Source organism: Chlamydotis macqueenii, chromosome 10, assembly GCF_036417535.1.
Source record: "Chlamydotis macqueenii isolate bChlMac1 chromosome 10, bChlMac1.mat, whole genome shotgun sequence".
Classification (NCBI taxonomy): Eukaryota; Metazoa; Chordata; class Aves; order Otidiformes; family Otididae; genus Chlamydotis; species Chlamydotis macqueenii.
The window spans coordinates 21,082,059-21,106,463 of record NC_141565.1 but is presented as its reverse complement, the minus strand read 5'-3'; the positions used below and the strand labels follow the sequence as shown (position 1 = coordinate 21,106,463).

At 39.5% G+C, this 24,405-nt stretch overlaps 1 protein-coding gene across 3 annotated transcripts; it reads left to right on the top strand.

Moving 5' to 3' along the window:
* Nucleotides 1-230: 230 nt before the first annotated feature.
* Nucleotides 231-23,459, top strand: CRBN (cereblon). Of its 3 annotated transcripts, XM_086755573.1 has the most exons (13): nucleotides 231-384; nucleotides 3,397-3,509; nucleotides 3,662-3,864; nucleotides 4,751-4,900; nucleotides 7,931-8,093; nucleotides 11,095-11,157; nucleotides 11,892-11,976; nucleotides 13,621-13,736; nucleotides 16,755-16,819; nucleotides 18,314-18,445; nucleotides 19,966-20,559; nucleotides 20,660-20,796; nucleotides 21,387-23,459. In XM_086755573.1, exons 1-11 carry the CDS (start codon nucleotides 318-320, stop codon nucleotides 20,147-20,149), a joined length of 1,341 nt encoding a protein of 446 aa, XP_086611699.1. In that variant the 5' UTR covers nucleotides 231-317; the 3' UTR covers nucleotides 20,150-20,559; nucleotides 20,660-20,796; nucleotides 21,387-23,459. The 3 variants fall into 3 exon arrangements, with proteins under 3 accessions (XP_086611699.1, XP_086611698.1, XP_086611700.1); XM_086755572.1 differs by having other exon boundaries at nucleotides 19,966-20,796; XM_086755574.1 differs by having other exon boundaries at nucleotides 289-384; nucleotides 3,400-3,509; nucleotides 19,966-20,796.
* Nucleotides 23,460-24,405: the final 946 nt, after the last annotated feature.

Genomic DNA, 24,405 nt, shown 5'->3' with positions numbered 1-24,405 from the left:
GCCCCGAGGGCCTCCAGACGGCGCCGGGAGACCCGTCCCTCCTCGGGGGACACAGCCCGGCCGCCCTCGCCTCAGCGCGGGACAGCCCCGTGCCTCCGCGCCCGTCCCTCCCGCTCCGCGAAGCCTTTCGCACGGCGTGCAGTATAAAATAAACCCGCGGGGAGCCGGGGAGTGATGGCTCGGAGCCCCGAGAACCAGCGGCCCCCTCCGGGAAGCACCGCTAGAGGCCGCGGCTCCCGGGCTCGCTCCGGCTCCTCCTCCCGCCTTCCCCCGCCCCGCGCCGGCCGCTTCCCAGGCTCCTCTCCGGGTAAACAGCGATGGCCGCCGAGGAAGGAGGTGGCGAGCCCCATAACAACATGGGGAATCATCTACAGCTGGTGCCCGGTAATGGCCGCGGCAGGCTGGCAGCGCCGGGATGGGGAGCCGGCGGGGCTCCGGGGTGGGCGTGAGGCGCCAGCCCGGGCAAGGGGGCCGGGCCCCGCTGCGTGGGCGGGATCGGGGGGGAAGGGGCGGTGGGGAGGCGATGTGGGGCGCGGGGGCTGCTTGCCGCGGGGCCGGGGGGCTGTGTGGGGAGCAGGGGGGCTGTGGGGAGCCGGGCGGCCTTGCTGGCTGGGTCATGGCTCAGGGAGCCACAGGGTGCCTGCGGCAGCCGGCGGCTGTTGGCCGCTTACAGCCCGGGCTGGTACCGGTCAGTGGTTTGTGCTGGAGGCTGTAGAGCGGCCTGGCTTCTCCGTCCACCTACACCGGTGTAATTCCTGGGGTGGGTACCTCTTGCATAATAACGTGCGGGGTTTTTTTTTCTGATTTAGCATTTGGTGCCTCCCAGCTGACAGGAGGCCGTATGGTTTTGGAAGCAGCTCGTGCTAAACTGGGAAAAAAAAAAAAAACAACCAAACCGTTTATTTCAGAATAAGCATTCAAAGGAGAAAATAGCAGTAAGCCTTGCCAATAACCATTGTAATTTCCTATAGCAGGAAATTCTATGAGCATTTTATGCCTGTATATCGAAAATAACATAAAATCATGGAATGGTTTGGGTGAGAAGGGACTATTAAAGGGCATCCAGTCCAACCCCCCTGCGAGGAGCAGGGACATCTCCAACCAGATCAGGTTGCTCCCTGAATATTTTAGGAAATACAGCCTTAATATTTCCTACCTGGTTCCTGTTTCCGGTTGGTTTTTCTTTTGTTTGTTTTGTTTTTTTTCTTTAATGAGGTTCTTACTTCTTCTTTTCTGCACGAAGACTTGGAGAGTAGGTTTGGTAGTGCTGGTGGACCAGGATGAGCATCCAGCAATGCCTAACCTGCCACGAAGGAAACTGAGCCTTGCCATGCAGTGTGCCTTTGGCACTTGCGTTTCCCTTGTTTCGGTGTGCTGGAGGTCTCACTAATCTTGAAATAAAATTAACAGAAATTATATATCATTAAGGGTGTAAAAGATGCCATTTCTTTTGCTTTCCATCTCCTGTTCCTGTAGTGTGATCGAGGAGGAGAGCGAAGCCGGTGGTGTTTTTTTGACGTTCACATGGTGCTGCTGCAGTGGAATGAGTCATCGCTCCTCTCTGCCACCACGCAGCAGCTAGTGTGCAGTTTTGGCAAGAAAGAGCAAAAGTTTGCAGGGCACAGTTATTTCTAATCAACTGTTGTTAATTCCTTTTGTGTTCAGAAAAACAAGTGAAACAGCGTCTCTCTAAAAGGCTATTAAAACTGCCAGTGATTGATGTAACTTGATGAGAGTGCATGCAGCCCAGAATATAGTTTTTAATGAAGTCAGCTTCCCTCCTCCACCCTGCACTGCTGCCCTAGAACCAAGCAAAAGCTTCCTGCTCTTTCCCTCTGTCACGCTAAGCAAAATGCTGGCTGTTTTGTACGTCTTAAACATTTTGTGATCGTTGGTAGTTAGGGCTTTTAACTGAATATAATGGAAGAGAAAATTAATCTAGAAATTGAGTAATTTTTATGGTAATTAGGAAGATGATATCTTATTGCTTTAACTTCTGTAACCTCCTTTGTTGTCGTGCTGGATAATTTTTTGTTGAGATAAATACAATACGGGATGGATCCATAGCATCAGCACGTCATGCAGTGCCTCCTACAGAGGAGGTTCTGTAAACTATGCAATATTTAAAGAAAAAAAAAGTTATGTGAAGCAGAAAGAAGACCGTGGACTAAACATTTTGTAAAGAATACATTTAACAAATGCGTCTGAAGGCTGAAGAGAGAAAGAAAAGATTCTCCAAAACCAACTTGTAATGTCTTCTTCATTGTTCTCTTGTCCTCCCACTCTCGGAAATAGTAAGGTCTCAGTAAAAGAGGGCGGTGGTGCTCCCATTTCTGAAGGAAGACTCCTTCCTTCTGGAGCATTTTTTTTTTTTTTTGTAAGATTTGCCTATAGTCCCTTTAAGATAATATAATCACCCCGCCTTTTAAGTTTTCAACTGTGGATTGTTTCTTAAGAAGATACTGATTGCAAAGACAGGCCACTAGACTGACAGTTGTACAGATATTTTTCTGCCTGTCTTGTAATCTAATAGCTTTCAAGATCTAAATGGTGTTTTTCAGCACCGTTGGGATTATCCGTTACCTAGCAGCTACTGGTGTAAGAATCCTGCAGATTTGGGTTGCAAAATTTATTATGAAATCTATTTTAAATAGATAGAGCACGGTGTGTAAATACTGTTTGCATGAAAGAAATAGGATCAAGTAATACAGTTACAAGAGTGTGCTAGTTACATTGCATTTGTTTTGGGGGACTATTTGCAGGCATACATTGTAGGGTAATGCACAGAACAGTCAGTGAAACCAGCGTTTTAGCAATAGGTATATTTTATTTTCTGTAGTAGTTGCCTTTGCTGGGGGTGTGTGTGTGTGTTTGGTATACACGCAGGGGAGGCTGACAATGAAATTGTTTAAAATACCAGTGGAAGTCTTCGCATGAATATAGAGCTTCAGATTACTTTTAACTCGCTTGTTTTATGTGTGCAGTTCTATTGTTCAGGTTTGTATCACTCTATTTTTTATATTCAGCATCCTACAGAAAATTAAGTTACCTGGCATATGGGTGTACAGGCAGAAGACATTTCGAATGGAGATAAGGAAATACTTCTTAAGGAAAATCTGAGCTGACAGAATTTATTTATTTATTTTTCATCCAAGCAAAGTTGTTCTTTAGCTTTTCAAAAATAAATTACCAGCTTTTGACCCTTTCTGTACATCGCTGATTTTGCTGTAACAGCCAGAAAATTATTTTTCACAAGTTTACAAATACAAAAGTTGTTTCCCTGTGAAAGGCTGTAGCCTGGGAGTATTGAATGCGTTTCTGTGATTCTCTGATTTTTCTCAGTATCTTAGGCTTTGCTGGTCGTTTTCTACACAGTATTCTGTATGTGCTTATTAGCAGAGAGCGAGGAGGAGGATGACAATGAAATGGAAGTTGAAGATCAAGATAGTAAAGAAGCTGAAAAGCCAAACATCATTAATTTTGATACCAGTTTGCCAACATCACATGTGGTATGTTCTTTATGTGTCATTCATTAAATACATCTTGAAGAGGTTTTGTGTAATTCTGTTGTAATATCCTTAAGCCAAAGACCTAATTTTATTTTTATCCTTGTCTGTCACCAAAACTTCTTATACTTCTGTCATTTCCTTACTGTTTTCAGTATTTAGGTTCTGATATGGAAGAGTTTCATGGAAGAACAGTGCATGATGATGACAGCTGTCAGGTGATTCCAGTGTTGCCTCATGTGATGGTGATGTTGATTCCTGGACAGACGTTACCTCTTCAGCTTTTTCGCCCTCAAGAGGTTAGCATGGTGCGGAATTTAATTCAGAAAGACAGAACGTTTGCTGTTCTTGCATACAGGTAAAATACACGAGTGGGTTTACTGATGGTATGCAGCATGTGTTTTTAGCACAGTTTCTTTGGATGCCACATCAAAAGCAGATGGTTGCATCAGTTCTGTGATGAATAAAATAAGTTGTGGTTTGAAATTTTTTGACAAAAATTGTCTTCCAGTACGTAATGAAAAAGTTTTCATGTCGTGCTGGGTAGCTGCTTGCCAGTAGCACGTATTTGTATAGAGAAACAGTAAATGTTGATTTGCTTTCCTTGTTTGAGCATCCTTTTGATTTCAGCAACTATTTGAATGCACTGATCCATTTTGCTTAAAGAATAAGCCTTGATTTGAAATGTAAAAATTAGGTTCTTGTTTTGAGAACTCTATTGTTGTAAAGGTGCATTTGCTTGTTTTGTGTATAGATTAACAAGCACAGACAAATGTTTCTCAGTAGAGTTGAGAGACAGGAGGTGACAGAAAAGCAGAAAAGATAAAGGCTAATCTGTGCCAAAAGAAGTTAGGAATATTCCTCCCTTTTCCCGGAATTTACTATGGTTTAATTACATAAGAGGTAGGAACAGTTACTGGTAGAAAGTCAATCTAAAGAATTTTGTTACTTTCAGTATCTGTGTTTCAAGTGCAGATACATAGATCCCTTTGTTCCCAGAATTTCACCTCTAGACCCTAAAATAAAACCAAGTCAGCTGCCAAAAACCCCCAACCAAACAAAACATTAGAAGTTGCTTTTAAAATGGAAAACTAATGGTTGCAGTGAGTTGAAGGTATTTTACCAAATTTACTTTTTTGATAAATCTTATTGTGTACAGTCAGTGCAGGTAGACTAACTTGTGAAATCAGAATGAGCAATGCTGTTTGGAGGGTAGGTAACCTTTCTCATTCTGTTACTTTTAGTAATGTACGTGAAAGGGAAGCACATTTTGGAACAACAGCAGAAATATATGCCTACAGAGAAGAGCAGGAGTATGGAATTGAAACTGTCAAAGTGAAAGCAATAGGAAGACAGAGGTTCAAGGTGCTGGAAATAAGAACACAGTCAGATGGGTAAGAAAATTCTGTATTTAATTTTACGTACTGTAAATCTTGCTTCACCAAAACATTTACATTTTATAGATATTAATCCAATGCTTGATCAGTAGCTTCTCTGCTCATTAAGGACTTCTGACATTTCCTGTTCCAGGACTCATGTTTTAGCTGTTCGTAATTTTGCTATAGAAATCTCTAAAGAATGTCTACCTGTAGTGTGAGAGAAAACATCTGTCAGAATGACTTTGTTTCTGAAAATTAAGTTGGGAAAAAGGTTTTGATTTGCCTGCATCAGAAGTTCTAAAGCTTTATTTCAAAATCTCTCACATCCTTGTTTCAAACCCGATGTGAAATGAGAGGATACAGTATGAAGTGTGTGCCTTCTGTTACCTCCCTGGTAGCAACCAGATTCCGTTCCTTTGAAAAACTGGAACTCTCATTTTCTGAAAGGCGACCTTTCCGGAGACGATCTGCATGGGATGTGTTCCACTTCATACCTTTATGTGCAGTTGCAGCTCTGAAAGGCTGGAGGCAAGATTCTGACAGTAGAGATGATAATAGTATGCTTGTCTATTTTTGTACTTTGAGTGATCTTTGACTACTGAGCCTCAACAGTGTCCGGAAGGGTTCAGCTGCACCTTTCAGCTGTGGAGAGGAGAGTAACTGTGCCCAGAGGGGCGGTGGTTTTCATGAGAAGCTGCCCATGAAGGGGGTGGACTGGAGTCTGGTAATAATAGTGGAGAAGCAAGTCACTTCTCTTGTTTTTTTTTTCCCTTTGTAAAACATAAAAGCACACTGAGATTTCTGGATAAATATTTGAATATGAAAATAGAGTCTTGATTTTTGCTAACTACAAGCAGCCCATCGTTTTGGGTTTCTCAGACACTACATCTTGTTCATTTTAACCATTGTCACAGTTTAGTACATCCTTACCTTCAGCAAGTCTTACCTCTTCCTTTTTGATGGTTCACTGATACTTCACTGATAGAAAAGTCCTACTTCTGTTACTGTTTGACACTTCTTTTCATGTGCTTGTCAAACACACTCAACTCAGCTTTGATAGGAGTATTCTCTTCTCTTCTGTATTCGAGTCCTGTTCTTTTCTGTATTGCAATACAGAAAATATTGTGATACCTGTGATATTTAGAGAATTCTCTTCTAGCCAGTTTCATCGTATTATGTAATTAATACCTTTGCCCATTTATAAAAGTGACTGGGACCCTTAGCTTTTAGTTAACAGTATGCTGAGCCTTCTGTCATTTTCAAGTTCTTCTTGACATCGTGCTCTGCACCATACGTTGCATCGTGGCCTCTGTCAGCGTCACTATCCGGAGATGCAGGCTCCAGACATTGATTCTGTGAGCACATAACAGTTCTTACCACAATTGCTAGTGGGTTTTGTAATCTTTTCTGCAAGGCATATAACATCTTACTCCAGATCTGTAAATCTGAAGGTCATTATCTGTATTCTGCTATTGTTCAGTATGGTGGCATTGCTTTAGAAGAGACTTAGGAGTAGTCTGAGCTCAACATTTTCATGTGCTTTTATGACCTGCAGCTGAAGAAGTTAAGCTACTTGCTATTTATCACTGTCTAACATTTAGTTACAAATAATATTCCAAATTTTACAGCTTTGAAAAAACATTGCTTGAACACAAGATGGCAGTACTTGGACAACTACAGTAACAACGGCGTGGTTACTGAGAATTCAGTATCCAGAAGCTGCTACAGCATTCTACTGTGGTGATTTTATATTTACTGACTAGCAGAAAACACAGCATGTTCACAAGTTTCATTCATAAGTAGGAATTTTTAAATGTATAAAATAAAGGAGGTGAGATTGATTGGCAGTAATTTGCTGCCACTTTTTTCTGTATGTCAGAGGGACTTAAGAAGGAAATCGGATGGAAGAAGAATGTAACATTCATCTGCACAAATAAAGCATTCTCATTAAGATCACGTTCCTATTTTTCATATATTCAAGGCAAGTAACAAAACCAACAAGCATTAACAGTCTAAAATTCTTTTTGCTAAAGAGGGAAAAGTACTGAGCTTCTGAGCAAGAAAAAAATTCCATAGTTTTTGGTGTTTCTGATCACTAAGTGCTTATTGTAAAACATCATTTCGTAATTTATAGTAAGCTAACAGAGTTCAGTGTTGTCCCTGTAAGTAGAATTGGAGATTTGTAATGACATACATCTTAATATTTCAGGATTTCTGATGCGTAGTAGTGTTAAAATGTGAAGTCCTTCCTGCTTGTCAGTATTCTTAATAGCCACGTAACTGTTGCTGAACTTTGTGGGATAGGTGACCTGGTTGATGCTAGGATATTAAAAGATCATGGGAATCTATATCCTATTTCTGCTGATTTGGAACTCTAGCCAAGCACATTTTAGCTGAACTTCCCTTCTGAGGGTTTGATATGTAGTAGCTGACTGTTAGTTTAGACCAGAAGTAACTTGAGGAGACAAAAATCTAAAAATACAATGCTGAGATGGTAGAATATCCTACTGTGTCGCCACTGCCAATCTGTCTTTAATTCTATCCACCGCAAACCCAACAGATACCTAATGCTCTAAAATACAAAGACAGCCTGTTGTATCCCATGGAAGAAGTAGCTGACTCTGAGACAGAGAGGAAAAAACCCAGCAAAGAAACTTTTGCTGAAAAAATTAAAGCGGTGATCTTTGTAGAGTTCTGTATGCCAGTGAAAAAAATATTTGGAAGACAGCTAATTCTGGGTTTTAAAGGAAAAGGAAAAACAGACATTGCTTCTATCTTCAATTTAGGTCTACCAAAGTCTAGTCAGTACAGTGGCTTTAATAATTTAGCAAATGGCATGAGATAATCTGTGTTCTAGAATAGCATGTGTTTGGTTTGCTACAGATATGCTGCGTGTTCCCTCAGGTGATTTGGTTTACATTAGTACAACTTTGAAAATCTGATGAAATGGATTGCTGCTTAAATTCTATAGTTCTATGTAGTGATTAATCTATTACGCATCTTTTCTTTTTTTTTTTTTTTTTTTTTTTTTTTCTCTTTTGTCAGAATCCAGCAGGCTAAAGTACAGATCCTTCCTGAGCGCGTGCTGCCTTCAACCATGTCGGCGGTACAGCTGCAGTCTCTCAGCCGATGCCATGTACTTCCTTCTTCGAAACCTACAGCGTGGCAGGACCGAGCTATACGTCAGTGGTGGCAAAAATATCAAAAGGTTAGAAGCTAGTTATGGACTTAAAAAAAAAAAATATGGCATTTTGAAAATTAATATAAAATTCCATCTGCTCATCTTTAGAGGATGCATAATTGGAGTTCTGGATGCCAGCCTCCTGCTTTTCTTGCACACTGTGATTGTTTATCAGCTGTCAACAATGGGGAAATACATTATTTGTATTATGAGTTCTCTTTGGCTTTATTCACAGTATTATTAGATTAATATTATTACATAATAATTCGTGTAATAGTACCATTATTTTTTTACATCATCAAAACACCTCAAAGAGAGCGCTGGTTGGTAAAGTTTGGAGATGATGTGTTGGTGGGGAAAAAACAGTAAGTGTGTAAGATTTTATTTGTAGGCAGGTCAAAGAAGCGTCTTGACTTTTGCTGAAACTGCTTTGATGATAAAAATATTGGCAATCAGTATTGACAGTGCCAGTGCTCTTGCTTTGTGCTTGTGCTAATGGCTTGGTTTTGAAAGTTAGAAGGTTTTTGTAACTGATATCAGCTAGAAGAGACTTTTAAAGAGCGGAGTTGGTTTAGAGGTGACTCCCAAATTTCAGTGATGAAACAGAAGACCTTTAGTGTCTTAGTTTGGAATCATCATTCTGTTTGCTAATTTGGCTTTAAAACTTGTATCAGTTCAAGGATTGACTTACATACCTGCAGCTACTTGTGCGTGGAAAATGTGAATGTTTTTTTTTTTAAAAGTATGCAGACTTCATGCTTCTTTAGACAGCTTCCAGAATTTTATTTACTTCACTCTGATTTAAAAAAAAACAAAGCAACAAACAACAGTAATGGAGAAATAGTCATTATCAAGATGTTGGTGTTTCCATTAGGGAATTAGCTTTTCCTTTTGCTTCACTGACACAGATTCTGTCTTTGCTTGTTTACACTTTTTTTGCATCCCTGTAGCTGTGACAGTAGTTGGCACTGGGGGAATTCACACTAAGATTGTAGGACAGAATTTTCAAGAGTCCTAAGTGGCTGGTGCCAGGCCTAAGCTACAAACTTCTGCATTGCTCAGGGGAATAATAAGGTGTGATTTGTGCTAGAGACAGCTGTGCTGCTTAAAAGGTGCTAAAAGATGCATTTATACAAGTGAATGTGCACTTTTACCAGTATACAGCGTTGTCCTTTAGGAGTCTGAAATAACACGTCCTGTCAAAAGGATCATTTTGCTGGGATAAGTTATGTTCCCATAATAAGGACCATGCTAGCATATCGTACTAGCGTAGTTATTCCAGGGAAAGCCTTTCGAGTGCAAACCTAACTCCTTTTCAGGCACCGTGCGGGCTTTTCAGAGACTCTCGTTAACAGTGGGCAAGTATGCACGGTAAGATTAGTAGGACAGGAGTTAGCGCTGAGGTCGGTAGGAGAGGGTGTGGTAAAACAGGACGACCTGAGACTTTTAAAAAAAAAAATTAAATTGTTACTTATTAATTAATTTATTATTTATTTAACCTGCCATTTTGGTCAGTGGCACGTAAGAAGAAAGATGTCTTGAAGTCTTCTGTATCTGTAGAGATCTTTGGAACTCCCTCCGGCAATTAATATAGAAATCTAGTAACTCTCCTCGTTGTCAGATGCAGTTAAGGTTTGGATTTGTTTGAGGTTTTTTTTCTTCAGTGGTTTTGAACTCTGTAGGGAAAAAAAAAAAATTAGTGATAACAAAAAGCTATTGATTCTCAGAGTTCATCTACGAGTTAACAAGCCCAGAAAACCCAAGCTTAGTGGGGGTGTGGACAGAAGTCTCTCTCCAAGGCTGAGTCTGTCTGATGGTAGCTGAAATGCAGTGTACCTGCTGTAAGAATGTTTGGTGGGTTGAGATACAGATCCAGAGTAGGGGCATTGTCCTACTGGCCTCTCTTACTCTATTGATTTCAGCAGAACTGTGACTGTTTCCAGTGTGACAGGCTGTACTTCTGTATGTTTGCTAATATAATGAGAAACATAGAAAATGGAATTTTTAAGACCGATTTCAGCTCCATACAAGACCTGACCTTGTGTTAGCTGTTAGAGAAAATATACTTGTTAATTAAAACAATAACTTGAGTTTTGGTGTTCTTGAGTTCTCTGTTCAGAGTACCATTTCTTTGCTGTGGATCTTAGTTTTTATTGCCTGATTTTTCTCATTTGTAAAATAAGGATAGTTGCCCTCAAAGGGAAAATGAAAATTTAATTTGTAAGTATTTATAGAACAATTTGAGACCTTCTTTTGGAAAGCAGTGGGTTTATGTAGTGTACTGCTTTTTAGATTTTTATTAACCTAAATCTATAATTGTAAGTGTTCTGAAGTCATTGTAGAGAATTGGTTAACTAAACAAATAACCTTACACTGCTGGAAATTTGGTGGGTAAGGAATTCAAATTTTGTTAATCAGTAATTGTTCTGCTGTGAGAAAGCATCCTCTGCAACTCTGAACTTGCCTGTTGGTATTTTCAGTTATGTTTTTAACAGATTCGTTTTCCATTTAAAAGATACTGTCATGTATCCTTTAAATTTACGTATGTCTGCTTAAAATACCTGATACAGCCCATTAGCCTCTTCATTTCATTTTGACTACAATGATAGGAATAGTTTAATCACCTTACATAGTGGTTTGCTGTGGTTGCTGAAGTACCAACAATTCATGGAGCTGAGGAACAGATGCACTATCTAATAGTACTTAAATGTTTTGAACTGTCTAAATTTCAGATAGATGCCCTTTTGAAAGGCATAATTTCTTATTCCTGAACATTAGAAATACTTTTAATGCTGAGACAGGATTTCTGAGAAAATCCATATATTGTCTGCCTTGTGCTGACATCTTAGCTCTCAATGCGTTTGGGAAGTGGTTTGGAAGCTTCACGTTCCGGTACTGGTCCTGATGGTGATAATTTGTTGTATCTTTAAATAATCAGGTACCTCTTCTCTGTTTTACTTGTTTGAACAAGAACTGTCACTAAAATCTCGTAGCGTTAAATAATAAATATTTGTGTGTTTGATTTTAGAGGAAGTTCCACTGTGCAAGTTTGACATCTTGGCCGCCTTGGCTCTACTCGCTGTATGATGCTGTAAGTTCACCCTATATATTAGCAAATAATCTACAATTAGTTGTATGTTTTCCAGTATCTATTTATTGGATAATGTAAAAGCTTTAATTTTGTTAGCTCATAAGTTGCATTTTTAAAAAGTGTATAGTTTTCAGTTTACTGTTAAAAGAGCAGGAAGGGCTTCCCCCTCTGTATCGTTGTTCCCTCACGCTAGAGCTTGTGTCTGGGGTGGAGAACAGAGATTCAGGCTCCTGTTGTGTTGTCTCAGAGCAAAAACTCCATCCTCTATCCCACATGCTCCAGGTGAGTGTGCTAAGCACCAGGGTGCTGGATAGTCCTAGGTTTCTTTCCTGTGGGAGTTGGTTTGCTCTTTAAAAAGTGCATATTTCTTTATATACATATGTATGTATGTTGATTAATACGTACAGTAATTGGTGTAGGAGAGGCAGAAGTAGGGAGGAGGCTAGCCCTCATCCCATTTGTACAGTTCTGGAAATTGAGCGGTTGTCTCCTTATCTCAAATGAGAATTACAACCACCCTGGGCCATGAGTTCATTTTGGCCCGCTTCCCATCCCTGTTTTGCTCTTAGTTTAGCATGCGTAGATACCAAATGAGTCTGTAATTATTGTAAGTCTTAAAAGCTAATGTCCACTTAGGGAAAATAGCTTACTCTACATTTTGCTTCCTTTTTTTTTTTTTCCTAAGAAAACAGAAATACTTATGTATTTAAATTAGGCTTTTCTTCTAACAAAAGGAAACCTTGATGGAAAGAGTCAAGAGGCAGCTACATGAATGGGATGAAAATCTTAAAGATGAATCTCTTCCGACAAACCCAATAGGTATGATGTTGTTTAGCTTACGGACCCAATATTTTCTTTTTTTTTTTTTTTTTGTGTTTCCTAAGAAGACAAAACTTAGATAATTACCAATTGGCAGTCTATCCCTCACTTCCCATTGCCAATAAATTTTGATGATTAACTTTGACAAAAGGATGATGGAGCTTTTAAAGACATAAACATCCTCAAACTGTGCAGAGACATGTTCAGTAAAAGAAATAGAATTCCATCGTGCTCCGTGGCAGGAGGAATGGGATCTGAATGTTTCATAAGAAAACGAGCCAAAAGCATACTAGATTTTAGAAATTATTTTCATGTCATTCTAAGTGTTAGTATATATAATCTCTTTGTTCTTACTTCTTATTGCCTCTTATCAGACATTAGGGAAAATACCACCAGTAACCTAATCTCAAGAAAGCTGGGATCAAATTTAATGCCTTAGCTGACCTTGGGGTTATGCCCTGGTGAACAAGTCTCTTCTCCCTGCAGATCTCTGGGATCTAATCAGATGGAAATTTCAGTTGAAGTCTTTCTAAAGGGAAAACATTGTTTCCTGTGTAGACTCTCAAATGCCTGTAAGGGTTCAAACCACAACTTTCAGCTAAAGTCAGTTAAGCACCAAATACAGATCTGGGCTCAAAAGTTTTGATATACATGAAACTCTCATTTGTGATTTGCCTAAAGTAGTGTTTGAAATTACTTCCCGTCTGCTTTGCCCAGAGCACCATCTATGGAAAGCATATAAAATAATCTGAAAACAAACAAAGAAATCCAGTATTTCTTGGCACTTCTTTTCTCATGATTCACAACACACTGATATTTTGCTGACTTAAATTTTCAGCTTTTGAATTCTTTCACAGGCTGTGAGGAATGGGATGATTTCCAGCTTAGCAAGGTTTTTGTTAGCTGAATTAAAGAATTACTGTAGTGAAGTCCTCTATCTTTTGTGTTTGTGCCTTTTAATAACCTATTGAAGTATCTGAAAAATTACTATCATATTAGAACTCTTTTTAAAAAGAAAAAAAACAAGTCTGTCTTCTTGACAATATTTTTTTGATCTAATTTTGGACTGCATTCAAATGTACCAAAAAACCTCCAGAAGGAAGTGTATACAGAGTGTATCTTTTTCCTTCTCACAATATAACAGTAAGGAATACTTTCTTAGTACCAATGTGACTAATATAACTTGGTTGTAATTTATGAAGGAGGTGTATGGAGGTTTTTCTCTTTATTTTTTCTTTCTCTTACTAAAGCATGCCTTTCTTTTTGCCAAAAAAAAAAAAAAAAAAGAGGAAGTGCAAGCATAAAGATAACCAGTGGTGGTTGGAAAACTCAGTAATTTACTGTCAGAGTGGAAATCTGTATCAGACGACGTTCTCCAGGTGTCTGTTCTGATTTTAGAATACATTACGTTACCAGTGTGGTTTGGTCTCTGTCACTGGTGATCTTTAAGTGGGGATTAGACAAATGTCTTAGAAGAGGTTTTACATGTACATGATCCAGCCTTAGGGCAGAAGGATGTACCAAAATGACCTTTAAAAATCTATTATAAACCTCAGTTTTAGCATTCTATCTGTAGCTGAGTAGAAGCAGTAGCTTTTGTTTCTCTTTACAATTCTAACAGGCCTGATACTTTCTCATTTCTAGATTTTTCTTACAGAGTTGCCGCTTGCCTGCCAATTGATGATGCGTTACGCATACAGTTGCTTAAAATAGGTAGTGCTGTTCAGCGACTCCGGTGTGAATTAGATATCATGAACAAAGTGAGTATTTCTTCTTTACATGCCATTAAATTCTTCTCACAAAAAAAAATAATAGAAGTGGCCGTTACAATCTGTAATCAAAATTTATGGAACTTCCAAATAATACTTCTAGAGAGTGAATCTGGGTGTTCTGTTGTTTCTTTAGAAGTTTGCTTAAGAGCGAAAATGCTCTCTATATGTTTGGCAGCAAGCACGAAACATATAATAATATTTGCTTTTGTTAGAAATAATATTTCAGCACCTCACAGCACATTTTTAGCCAAGAGGTGGTGCTAGAGGTCCAGTGTTGCTCATAACCATCTTATGAACATCATAACCCCGTATTGACAGTATAATACACCCAGTCAAGTAGCGTTGTGCCATGGAAACTTGTGGATTTTGTAACAAAAGATAAATCTTTGTAGTGCTGAGCTATTGAGTAGAAATCTAAGTATTGGACTGAAAGGATTTTTGCAAAAGACGTGTTGTTAGGCAATACCTTCTTAAGATGTTCAAAAACTTGTCTTCCCTTCTTTGCATGGCCGTGTAATGCTGTAGATGTAGGACATGAAAGTTATTTTTACATAGTATGTTTCTTACATAATACTAGTTATAGTATGTATTATTATAACTTACAGAGCAACTAAGTAGCAGTCAACCTCATGTTGAATCCAACTCTTCTAGGAAGGGCATTTGAAACATCATCTCCAACAGCAGTTCGGATTGCTATGTTCTTTCCAAAGAGAAAACATGGAAAGAGCCATTGGTGCAAATACAAGTTTTACCTGTAAACTTGCTTGTGTGTTTGACAGTAGTGGCTGCGATATTTACTATTCAATTTTTGAATGGAGAGACAAATTACTATTTTGCTAATACATTCATTTCAGAAAGAATAGCCGTAGACATCCTGCTTGACCTTCAGCTAGCTGGGGATACCAACGTACCGTCCCGAACGTCAGTATGGCGTAACCTCAGTCAGTGTTGGGTTTGTCTGCTGGATATAGGGCAGGGGAAATTTTGCCCGTTTGCCTAAAAAGTACTGACTGTTTTTGAAGAAAAGAGAGCAAGGGGATCATCTTAATATTGTTCCTCTTCCCAAAGTTCATGCACCAAAAGTCTAAAAGGGACTACACAGAGAAGAGGAGACAGAAAATCTCTCTTGCAAATTCTGAGAGAGAAACGGACAGCTTTTTTGTGTGAGGCTCTGTAACCGGATTAAACTTCATTTGTCTTCAGTGAGTCAGAGACTTAGAACATATTCTGATATTCAGGTACTACGAAGAATGGTTCATGTTCAGTACATTGTATATTTTCTATAAATCCCAAAGAGACAAGAGGACTTAAGTTACCCTCATAAAATAATAAAGTAAAGTTGATTTTTAGCCTAAACCAAAAAGATTTTCTTTGTCAACATGTGACATTTTGTTTTCTAAATGTGTTTAACTCTTCTGTATTAGTGTGAGAATGGTAAGTGCATTATGTTTTTTTACAATTTTTAGCAACATTTATTTTGGTGAAATGTACTCTTTTTTTAAGCCAGGGTTCCTTAATGACAGGGAGCGCTCTGGTAACAGCATGTATTTTGGTGTGCTTGGAAGGATGGTCCTAACATGTTTCATTGTTCAGAACGTAATGTACAGTAATGTCAGTGATCACAGGAGCTGATACGTTTGCTTTTGTCTTTGGTATCAGTAAATTGGTTTGTACTTTAGTAGCTCGTTCTGTTATTACAAACAGTTAGCTGTTTCTGTGCTCATTTTTAATGGAATGTACGTCACTCACAAGTATAATGCTTCTGCGAATTCCCCTTGAGAGTGCTACTTGTAGTAATTGGACAGTTTTGGAAATGGAGGGATGGAATGAAGTAGCTGTCTAAATTGGATTCTGAGAGGGATATCGGAGCATTAGATTATAATCTCTGAGTAGGGTGATTTAAAAGAGTGAACGATAGCAGGCATTAAAGGTCTCTGTAAGAGAGACAGGCCAAGTGAGCTTTAAGAAGGGAAGTGAAGAGAGCTGGCTTATGATAAATAGTATCTGTATAGCAGAGCAATTATCCTGCCTCAGTCTCCAAGATGAGTAGACAGTGTTTTTGAAGTGTGGGGCAGAACCCACGTCACCTGCAAGAAAGAAGCTGGAGGAAACGGAACTGCAGCAGCAAGGCCAGAGCATCTGTGCAGAGGAAAGGAGAGAGGAAAGACTGGCAGAAACCGGTGTAGTATCACGGGTGGAGTCAGAGCTCAGGGAGACTCAGAAGCACAAGCTGTGATTTACTCCGAGTTTTAAAAGGAAATGTGCTCACACAGCGACTTGTGCAAGTGAGGATCCTAGATGCAGCATTTTGTTCCGAAATCTAGTGGATCATTTTTGGGTCATTTCATATACATTCCCCTTAGAAAGAGGTAGAAGTAATGCACCTCCTGAAAATTAATAGTAGTGTTCTACTTAACTGATTTAAATGCTTATTTTCTGGGCAATGTCAGTGATGAACTGATTTTGTCCTACTTCCTAGAAATTGTAGGGGATATAGATTAATCTGTTACGATCTTTAAGCAAAAGATCAATACATCTTACATATTTTTCTTGAGGAAATTAAAACCACATACAGTACTCTCAAATTTTAGAAAACTTAATGGTTGCATTTGTACTCATCTGCCTTTTCTGTGTTATGTCTTAGAATAGCAAAGGCTTTTTTTTTCTGCTTTAACTTTTAAAGAACTTGGAAGGTTAACTAATGAGTCGGCCTTCTATTACCTTTGTGTAATCAGATCGTCTTCCGTGTGTGGATTTTTTTGGGGTGGGGGAAATATATAAAAGTTTTGTCTTTTAGATAACAATTATTGTTTACCATAAAGTGCACAGAAAAAACTTTTCTCCTTTGATAGAAAGAGAAAATGTAAGTAACTGTTGCCCAGATAAACAAAAGATTTGGTACAAAGTTTATTTGGAGGGAAGGGCAGAGACATTTTTATTAGTTGCTGCTGTGCTGACAAGCGTCTGGAAATTAATGAAATTGCCCTCTTTGTTTTTCTTTTCAAGTGTACATCTCTCTGTTGTAAGCAATGCCAAGACACAGAAATAACTACCAAGAATGAAATATTCAGGTGAGTTTATTGCTTTTAATCTTTGGGAGGTTCTTGATCAGAAACATTGGCACAGCAAAACAGATTAGGCTAGGTTATGTCTTACAACTGTTGTGTTTTCCACAATGTTAATAAAATTTAAGTAAATATTTATAGGGGAGTTTCTTTATGAAAGACGACAGGTTACTTGAGCTTTTTAAATAAAAAGTTAGTAAATCTAGGTATCAGCATGTACCTTGTAACAGAAATCAGTGGGAAAGGCCATGTTACGTCACCTAGTCCAGCACCTTGTCATTGAAGAGTGATGCACTCTGTGGTGAGTTTTGAAATATAAATTTATTACAGATGAAACTTAGGATCTCCTGAACTTTATTCAGAAATAATAGGACAAAAAATTATTTCTCAGCACTTCTTCTTGACTTCTGTCTGTCAGCAGCAGATGAAAATGCACAGAGTGGCTCCCAGGATGATGTTGTGTAAGGAAATTGCCTATTTATGTCATTACGCATTGTGATACTTATTTTTTATTTTAAGAATATAGAGTTTAATCCTAATAACTGCACTAGGCAGTAATTTCCCATTATATATTTGACCTGTGCAATATCTTTCATGTTCAATAATAAGAAGACCGTATATTTTCCAAATAATTCCTGGCAGTCTTGTCAGTATTTTAATCTTGAATGACTAATATCTGTCCAACACCTACGATAATGTGAAGGATAAAAGATGTATTGGTTTAACAAAACAAGACTCCCTACAGTTTTCCTGTATCAGTGTGATAAGAAGCTGATGTGGTAATTAAAAGCTCTTTCTTACCTTGTAATCAAATGGTGGATTCCAGAAACAGCAATTCCTGCTGTGTCAGTTTGATGTGCTTTAACAGAAGAGTGGTGAGAAGTTACTGTAATGAATGGACATTTTTGCTTATTTTTAAAGTCAGGTTTAGGAGTATCAATATAGATGTCACTTGTGTTGGAAGCAGCAGGTAAAATAAATGAATCTGTCCTGCTTTTTTTTTTTAACTGAACTGAGCTGTACATTTTTGAGGGAGAGATTAATAACTGCCTTAAATGAAGTAGTTTCCATAGCATCCTGTCAGCTATCTTCTAAGTAACTTGTCCCGTTTAACAAACAGCTGGGCGAGGTTCATCTGAACACAGGAATATTTTAATCCTTACTCCCAATAATATATTTTTAAATACCTTTTCTGAAGTAGGGACTTAAGTAGATAACATGAATAACTTATGTCAGTGAGGAATGCACTGGATTTTTAACACTGGACACTTAAATTTCTGAAATTGTAAGAAAATTTGACCAATGATATTTTACATTAGCATGTATTTTCTTTCTGTTTTCAGTAATATAAATAAAGGTACTTTTTTTTTACAGCCTAAAGTGGTTCGTTTGCTATGGAAAATAGTTTTAAGCATGATTGGCACTTTTGTTGACATTTGACAGCCTGTGATTTCTGTTTCTTCCTTGAACTTTGACAAAACTGTGAATTGTCTGTTGCAGTTTATCGCTGTGCGGACCCATGGCAGCGTACGTGAATCCCCACGGGTACATCCACGAAACCCTTACTGTATATAAAGCCTGCAACCTGAATCTCAGTGGGCGAGCGTCCACGGAGCACAGCTGGTTTCCTGGGTAATAACAGTTAAAAGAAATTTTGTTAGGAAATGACAGAAATTTGGTTGTAAGTGTATTCCTGTGAGTGTGGAATAAGAAATATACAATTTTTGAAACATATGTCATCATTTCGCTCCTATTAAAAAATAGGAAAGTATACAGAATAAAATGGAAAATTCATATAGAATGTTTTCAGAATTTTTCTTTAATTTAAAAAAAAATGTCTAAGTCTTGAAATTTTAAAACCTAGTCTAGCATCTGAGAGCTATAAACAGGATATATGTCTGGGAGTTTCTTTGTGTACCGTTTTGTATAAGCCACAACTAATATCATTATTGCTGTTTCCGTGCAGCTTTCCTTGATCATAAAGTAAATCAAGTGCAAATAGAAAACAGAATATATAAATGCAGTTATTCTACTGAGATACTTTTTTTTTTAAATCTAAAAATGGTATAAATGCTCCATTAATTTAATTTAAAAATCACTAACATTCTAATATAATTACCTTTTAATTTATTTATGGATGGGTTTTTTAAATTTGTTTTGTTCTCTGAAAGAGCAGCAGAATTAACTGTCGGGATGTTAAAGTTTGCCTAATAGTGAAGCTTAAACTGGTAGCTGAAACTTAATTTTTGTGGCTAGACCAACATGCTGCAGATGCTCAGTCAACTATATTTGACTTTTAGTTTCACAAAGATATTCTTCATAGCTTCATAAAAATATTCTTTAAATATATTTTCACGAGGTCACTTTTCTGTGTGGTCCTTTCTGTACCACAGTGTCCGAAATCATTCTTCTGTCCCTGTGCCTGTCATGTTCTGTTCTAAAGCAACATAAAATAATGTGTTGCGATATTTGTAGCCAGGCCAAGGTTCTTGACTAATGCGTGTACACATTTACTCTTCCATTTTCTCGTGTTCATCGTGGGTTGGGTTTTTTTTTCTGGGTTATCATGTAGCACTGAGTAATGACTTGGAGGGTGTGTGCCATATCTGTCACAAGACATGCACACTTTAAGACTCCCTGAAGAAAACTTGTGGCTTGTAATATCTGGAGTTAATTTTTCTCATCCTTATGGGTTTTCTCAGTTCTTTTCTTCTATGAGGGTTTTGAAATATTCATTTTCTGCCTTATAAGGCTGTTAAAGGAAAGCTGCATTGCTCTGGAAAGAGCTATTCTCAGTTAATCCAGGAGCAGTGCAAAAATTACTTTAATTTCTGTTAAGTCACTGACTCTCTGAGAACCATTTTCAGACTGTTCTTTAAGGCACACAGCATTTCATCATAGTGTTGAAATGTGCTAATAAAATGCTTTAGTTGCTTTCTCTACTTGAAGGCTGATTTTTTTTTTTTTTTAATATTTGAGTTGTTATTTTTCTAAGATATGCAGAGATTTAGTTGCGAGCTGAGCACCTTGATTCCCAAAGAGAGCTTGAGACTGGTATTCCCTTCTTACCTGATGAGTGAGCTGTGTTCCAATGTGTTTAAAATGCCTTTTCCTGACATGTTAGCATCACCCTCTTGTTTTGTTTCTGGCAGGTATGCCTGGACGATAGCCCAGTGCAGAATCTGTGGGAACCACATGGGATGGAAATTCACAGCTACCAAAAAGGATATGTCACCTCAGAAATTCTGGGGACTGACACGGTCTGCTCTCCTGCCTCGGATTCCGGAAGCGGAGGACGACTCGAGCCACGATAGATCACCGTTACTTTGCCTGTAGTCTAGTAACCTGCTCTGGAGATGAACAGGCAGTAGTCTCTCTCTTAAATGCATCTTCTCGTTCTGCTTCTGATGCTTACTTAAACTTAAAAACCCGAGAACCTACACCCACACACAGAAAACAGCTAAACAAGCAGGCTCACTACGTTTGGGGTTGGTGTGCATTCACATTGCTGTTGTTTCACGCACGGAGAACTGAAGGTTGAATCTTGAAAGTGACAGCTGAGGAGAGGAGGTGGCGCGGGACACCGAGAAACCGATCTGATCCATCTGGACAGACTTGAGACTGAACTTTCTCCTTCCTTGTATAATTTCAGAAAATGTTTGCTGCTATCAGCTTGCAGAAAGATGGTGGGGGGAAACTAAAATTACAAATAAACAGAGTATAATTTATGCAATATATGTGTGACGGTAAGATACCAGTTACTTACTGCGGAGTGTTTCCCATAATATACACGTTTTTGCTGAAAATCCCTCTCTCTAACTATATGTGGAATACTTCGAATTTTAGGCTTGTGCTATTTCTCAGCTGTGTGCTGAGTAAGCATGAAAGAGTATGAGACCGAAGTATCTCTGCTGACTGGTGTCGCGTGGGTAACGTCAGTGGCAGTGCGCCAGCGGGCAGAAGGAACTCGTGTGAAGTATTCGGTCCTTACCAGTTGTCTGATCTATTTAGTCTATTATTGACTTTAGTCTATTATTTGACTTTAGAAGTCTTAAATTTTAAACTATTTATAAAAAAAAAATATACAAATCAGTCCTAGAACATAAGCTACATTGTCATTTACTGTTGAATGTGCTTATATTTACTCTTCAAAATGATTTCTGTGAAGATGAGTTTGCCAGCATACATGTCCAGCGTTCTGTGAGTTGCTCTCTGAAACACATACCTGTGGAGATTTTTCAGTAGTAGTTATTTTGACAAGGGGGAGGCAACATCCCTTTCTTTTTTTTTTCTTTTTTTTTTTTTTCCTGTTTGTTTTACACTTTTGTGTCATAAAGTGAAATTTCACAGTGTTGCCCTTACCTTACAGAGAGGAAAAGTTTCTAAATAAAACAGAAATCAAAGGCAGTGCACGCTCTCTGTGTTACAGGAATCGTGTGCCAACGTTTGGCAGCTTTTGCTATCGATGCATCAGGATTTTTTTCCCTCAAAATGCACTTTGGTGACAGAAACTGAAGATACGCACTTTTTTTTTCTTTTGAAGCTTTCTCATTCACTCTTTATTTCTTCACAGAAAATCTTTGAGAACCTGCATTGTTAAATGTAACGACACAGAATTACTCAAGACGTGAGACATCAGCCGCTCCTTGCTGGTTCTCCGTCAGGCCCGTACGTCACACGTGTGGCACGGACAGATGGCGCGGGTGAAGGGCTCAGACCCCTCTTCGAGAGGAGGACGAGTAGCTGGTGTGAGTGGCAGTGGGGCAGCTCCTGCAGCGCTGCTGAGGAAACGCCCGGCTGTGAAAAGCTGCTAGGTGCTGAAGGGCCGTTAAGGCGGTTTGTTACGCTAGGTACGCAGAAACTAATGACTGTGTAACTCAGGTTCCGTTCTTTGAAGCCTTCTACCTCTGTGCTTCTGTGATAACTGGTGTTCTCTCCGTAGGCATCTCTAATCCCGCAGTTAATTCTGTGTGCTGCTCTGACTTGCCTGTGAACTGTGAAAAGCAATACTACTTTGAATAGAATTCTGAACAAATAGAGGGTGAATGATGGCTCATTTTCTTCAAGAAAACATTCTGGATTTTGGTTTTGTCTCTGTAATAAGCTTTCAAAAGGCTGAAAGGATGAGCACTAAAACTAATGCGAGAGACTGTGAAACCTCTGTACTCTGGTAACCACTGAAATCCTGCTTGGCTTTCCCCTCACGCCCTGCACATGCACACACACACACCATGTACACACAACACGCACGTGTGTGCATGCAGGCACACACACGACGTAGCTGTGGGCTTGGTTTGTTTTTCCCCTCGAGGATACCTGCCATCTCTTGTTCCGTTACCCTCAGTAGGGCTTGTGAGTGGCAAGACGTCTGAGGCTGCTTTGAGGTACCTTCTGCCGCCGCTCGATCTAAGCGCTCACTGAGGGTACGGTGAGTGAGGTTTTCAAAATGACTTTTCTCAGCTATCGCTGAACTCCGTCAGGTCTTTGGGGTTTTGGCTGAGCCTTTTGGGTTGCCTCAACTGAAAATGGCATTACGCTGGCAACGTTTGAATATGAAATACACATATTTTTGGTATTGTGTACATATAGTCAAATGTAAAATAATCAAGTGAGATGTCAGGAGTAAATTTAGCACTAATTGAATTTTATTGAAGATGATGCTGTTCCATCCTCCTAACCTTCTGTGTAGTGTTCGCCATTTCAAAGTCCACGACACTTTCCGGGTTGAAAACAAGGGTGATTCAGGTTGCTGCATAGAAGACGAATCCTGCCGTGGTGAGGCTGGCAGTTACAGTGCTATGCGTGTAAAACTGCTCAAAACGTGCAGCGTGTGACTTACAGGGTGGATATGGAGTCATGGATGGATCTACACGTTGGTTAATACTTTCTATGCTGCTTTTCTCCTTTTTGGAGAGGAAACTACTGGATTGGGATTGTTACTGACAAATACGGACATCATATGCTTTTGAGAGCTGAGTACAAAGGAAATCACATTTTTGTGGTAATTTCCTGTATTATTTACTATATTCATTGGTTGGCATGTAGCGTCTTGCATTAATTAATCAAATTGACTTGCTGGCTGCTGCCCAAAGGGGACATTTTTATCTCTCCCACCGTAATCTCTGTCCTTCTGATGCAAGAGCGAGGAATCAGGCCATCGCAGGGCTGGTGTCCTGGCTGCACGGCCACATCTGCGTCAGGTCTGACAGAGGGAGGAGGACCTCTCGGGGACAGACGAGGGGCTGCCCGGTGCAGCAGCGGCTCTTGGCTGCGTTGGAGGACACGTAGCATAGAGCTGCTCGTTTTCAAGCTGTCATTGCGATAGCGCAAAGCCGTCACACAATCTGAGCCTGTAATATCGCAAGATTTCATGTCTTTTAGTTTGGTTTTGATGAATGGGTAGAATCACAATAGGACATGTGCACACTTGGTCTGAAACATGTTCAAACGCTCCGCTGTTTGTTTTTAACAATGCTATTTTTGTATGATGTGCTGCAATTCACGTTGTTCCTCACTGGATTTTTCGCCTGTGTTTAATTGCTTTGTAAAAGCTGCGGAAGGGGTAGCACGTTCTCCACTTTAACTTTTCAGAAAACTCTTGTGGCTTGCAAACATTTGCAAAGAATAAAATTCAGTTTGTTTCAAAGCTTGTGGTTTTGTTGGTTTTTTTTTTGCTGATTGTTGTGAGATGCTGGGGAAAATAATTTTAAGCTGGATAAACATTGTCCTAGGCACTGTGCTGAGGACAGTTTAAGCGGGGAAGAAGGGAAGTTTCTCTTCACAGGTTACACCCATGGAGCTGATGGTTGTCGCAGGGCTGTTCCATTGTGGGTTAACCAGCAGGACCAGAAATGCATCTCAAGAATCTGGTTTATTCACCAGTTTTATGAGGAGGGTGCTCTCTGGACTGCGTTAAGATGGAATCAGCGACATCATACAGTTCTAGCTTAACGCACAGTGCCAAAGCCTGATTTGCTGTTAGAAGGCTTAAATTCCGTGTATGAAATAGACTTTATCCTGCTCAAAACACAACACACAGCTTAATTTTTCCTTTGTGGCAGTTTTCAAAATGTCCTTATTGCTGCCTTGGAGCTGGGACGGTGTCGTCTATTTTGCCTTTGGGCGGGCGGTCGCAATGGTGCTTAGTGCTGCTCTCCCAGAGCTGCGACGGGGAGGGATGATGGCCCCGCGTGGCTGGCCCAGACGCCGTAAGTCCGCAGCCCTGCGTGGGAGGCTGCCTCCCTGCTGTCCAGTAGTTCTTAGTTGACTTGCTAAACAATTTTTTTTGAGTAAACTCTCTGTTTTTCCAATCTTTTCAAAGCAGACACGCGAGGTCACTTAGCTTTGGCCTTTCCTTGTCCCAGATGAGACCTTGCAGGTTTCCCAGGTACCTGCTCCGTTTGCGGATGCTGTTTTCTTGCCGACTGCGCCGCTGATGCGGGATTTTCCCTACAGCAGAATTTTTTTTGTCTCACTGGAGCTCTGCAGCATGCCATGGGCTTCCCCTTTCTTCTGTATTTTCATCCTTTGCATCTTCTGAGAGCTCAGGATCGCTGTGCGATGGTGTCCACACCTTCCTTGGGTAGCAGGAA

Excerpts from the sequence above, each read along its gene's own strand:
- CRBN (XM_086755573.1), top strand. The coding sequence starts at position 318 with ATGGCCGCCGAGGAAGGAGGTGGCGAGCCCCATAACAACATGGGGAAT. Across the intron at positions 8,094-11,094 it reads GGTGGCAAAAATATCAAAAG|AGGAAGTTCCACTGTGCAAG; the intron begins GTTAGAAGCTAG and ends GTTTGATTTTAG. Across the intron at positions 13,737-16,754 it reads AATTAGATATCATGAACAAA|TGTACATCTCTCTGTTGTAA; the intron begins GTGAGTATTTCT and ends TTTCTTTTCAAG.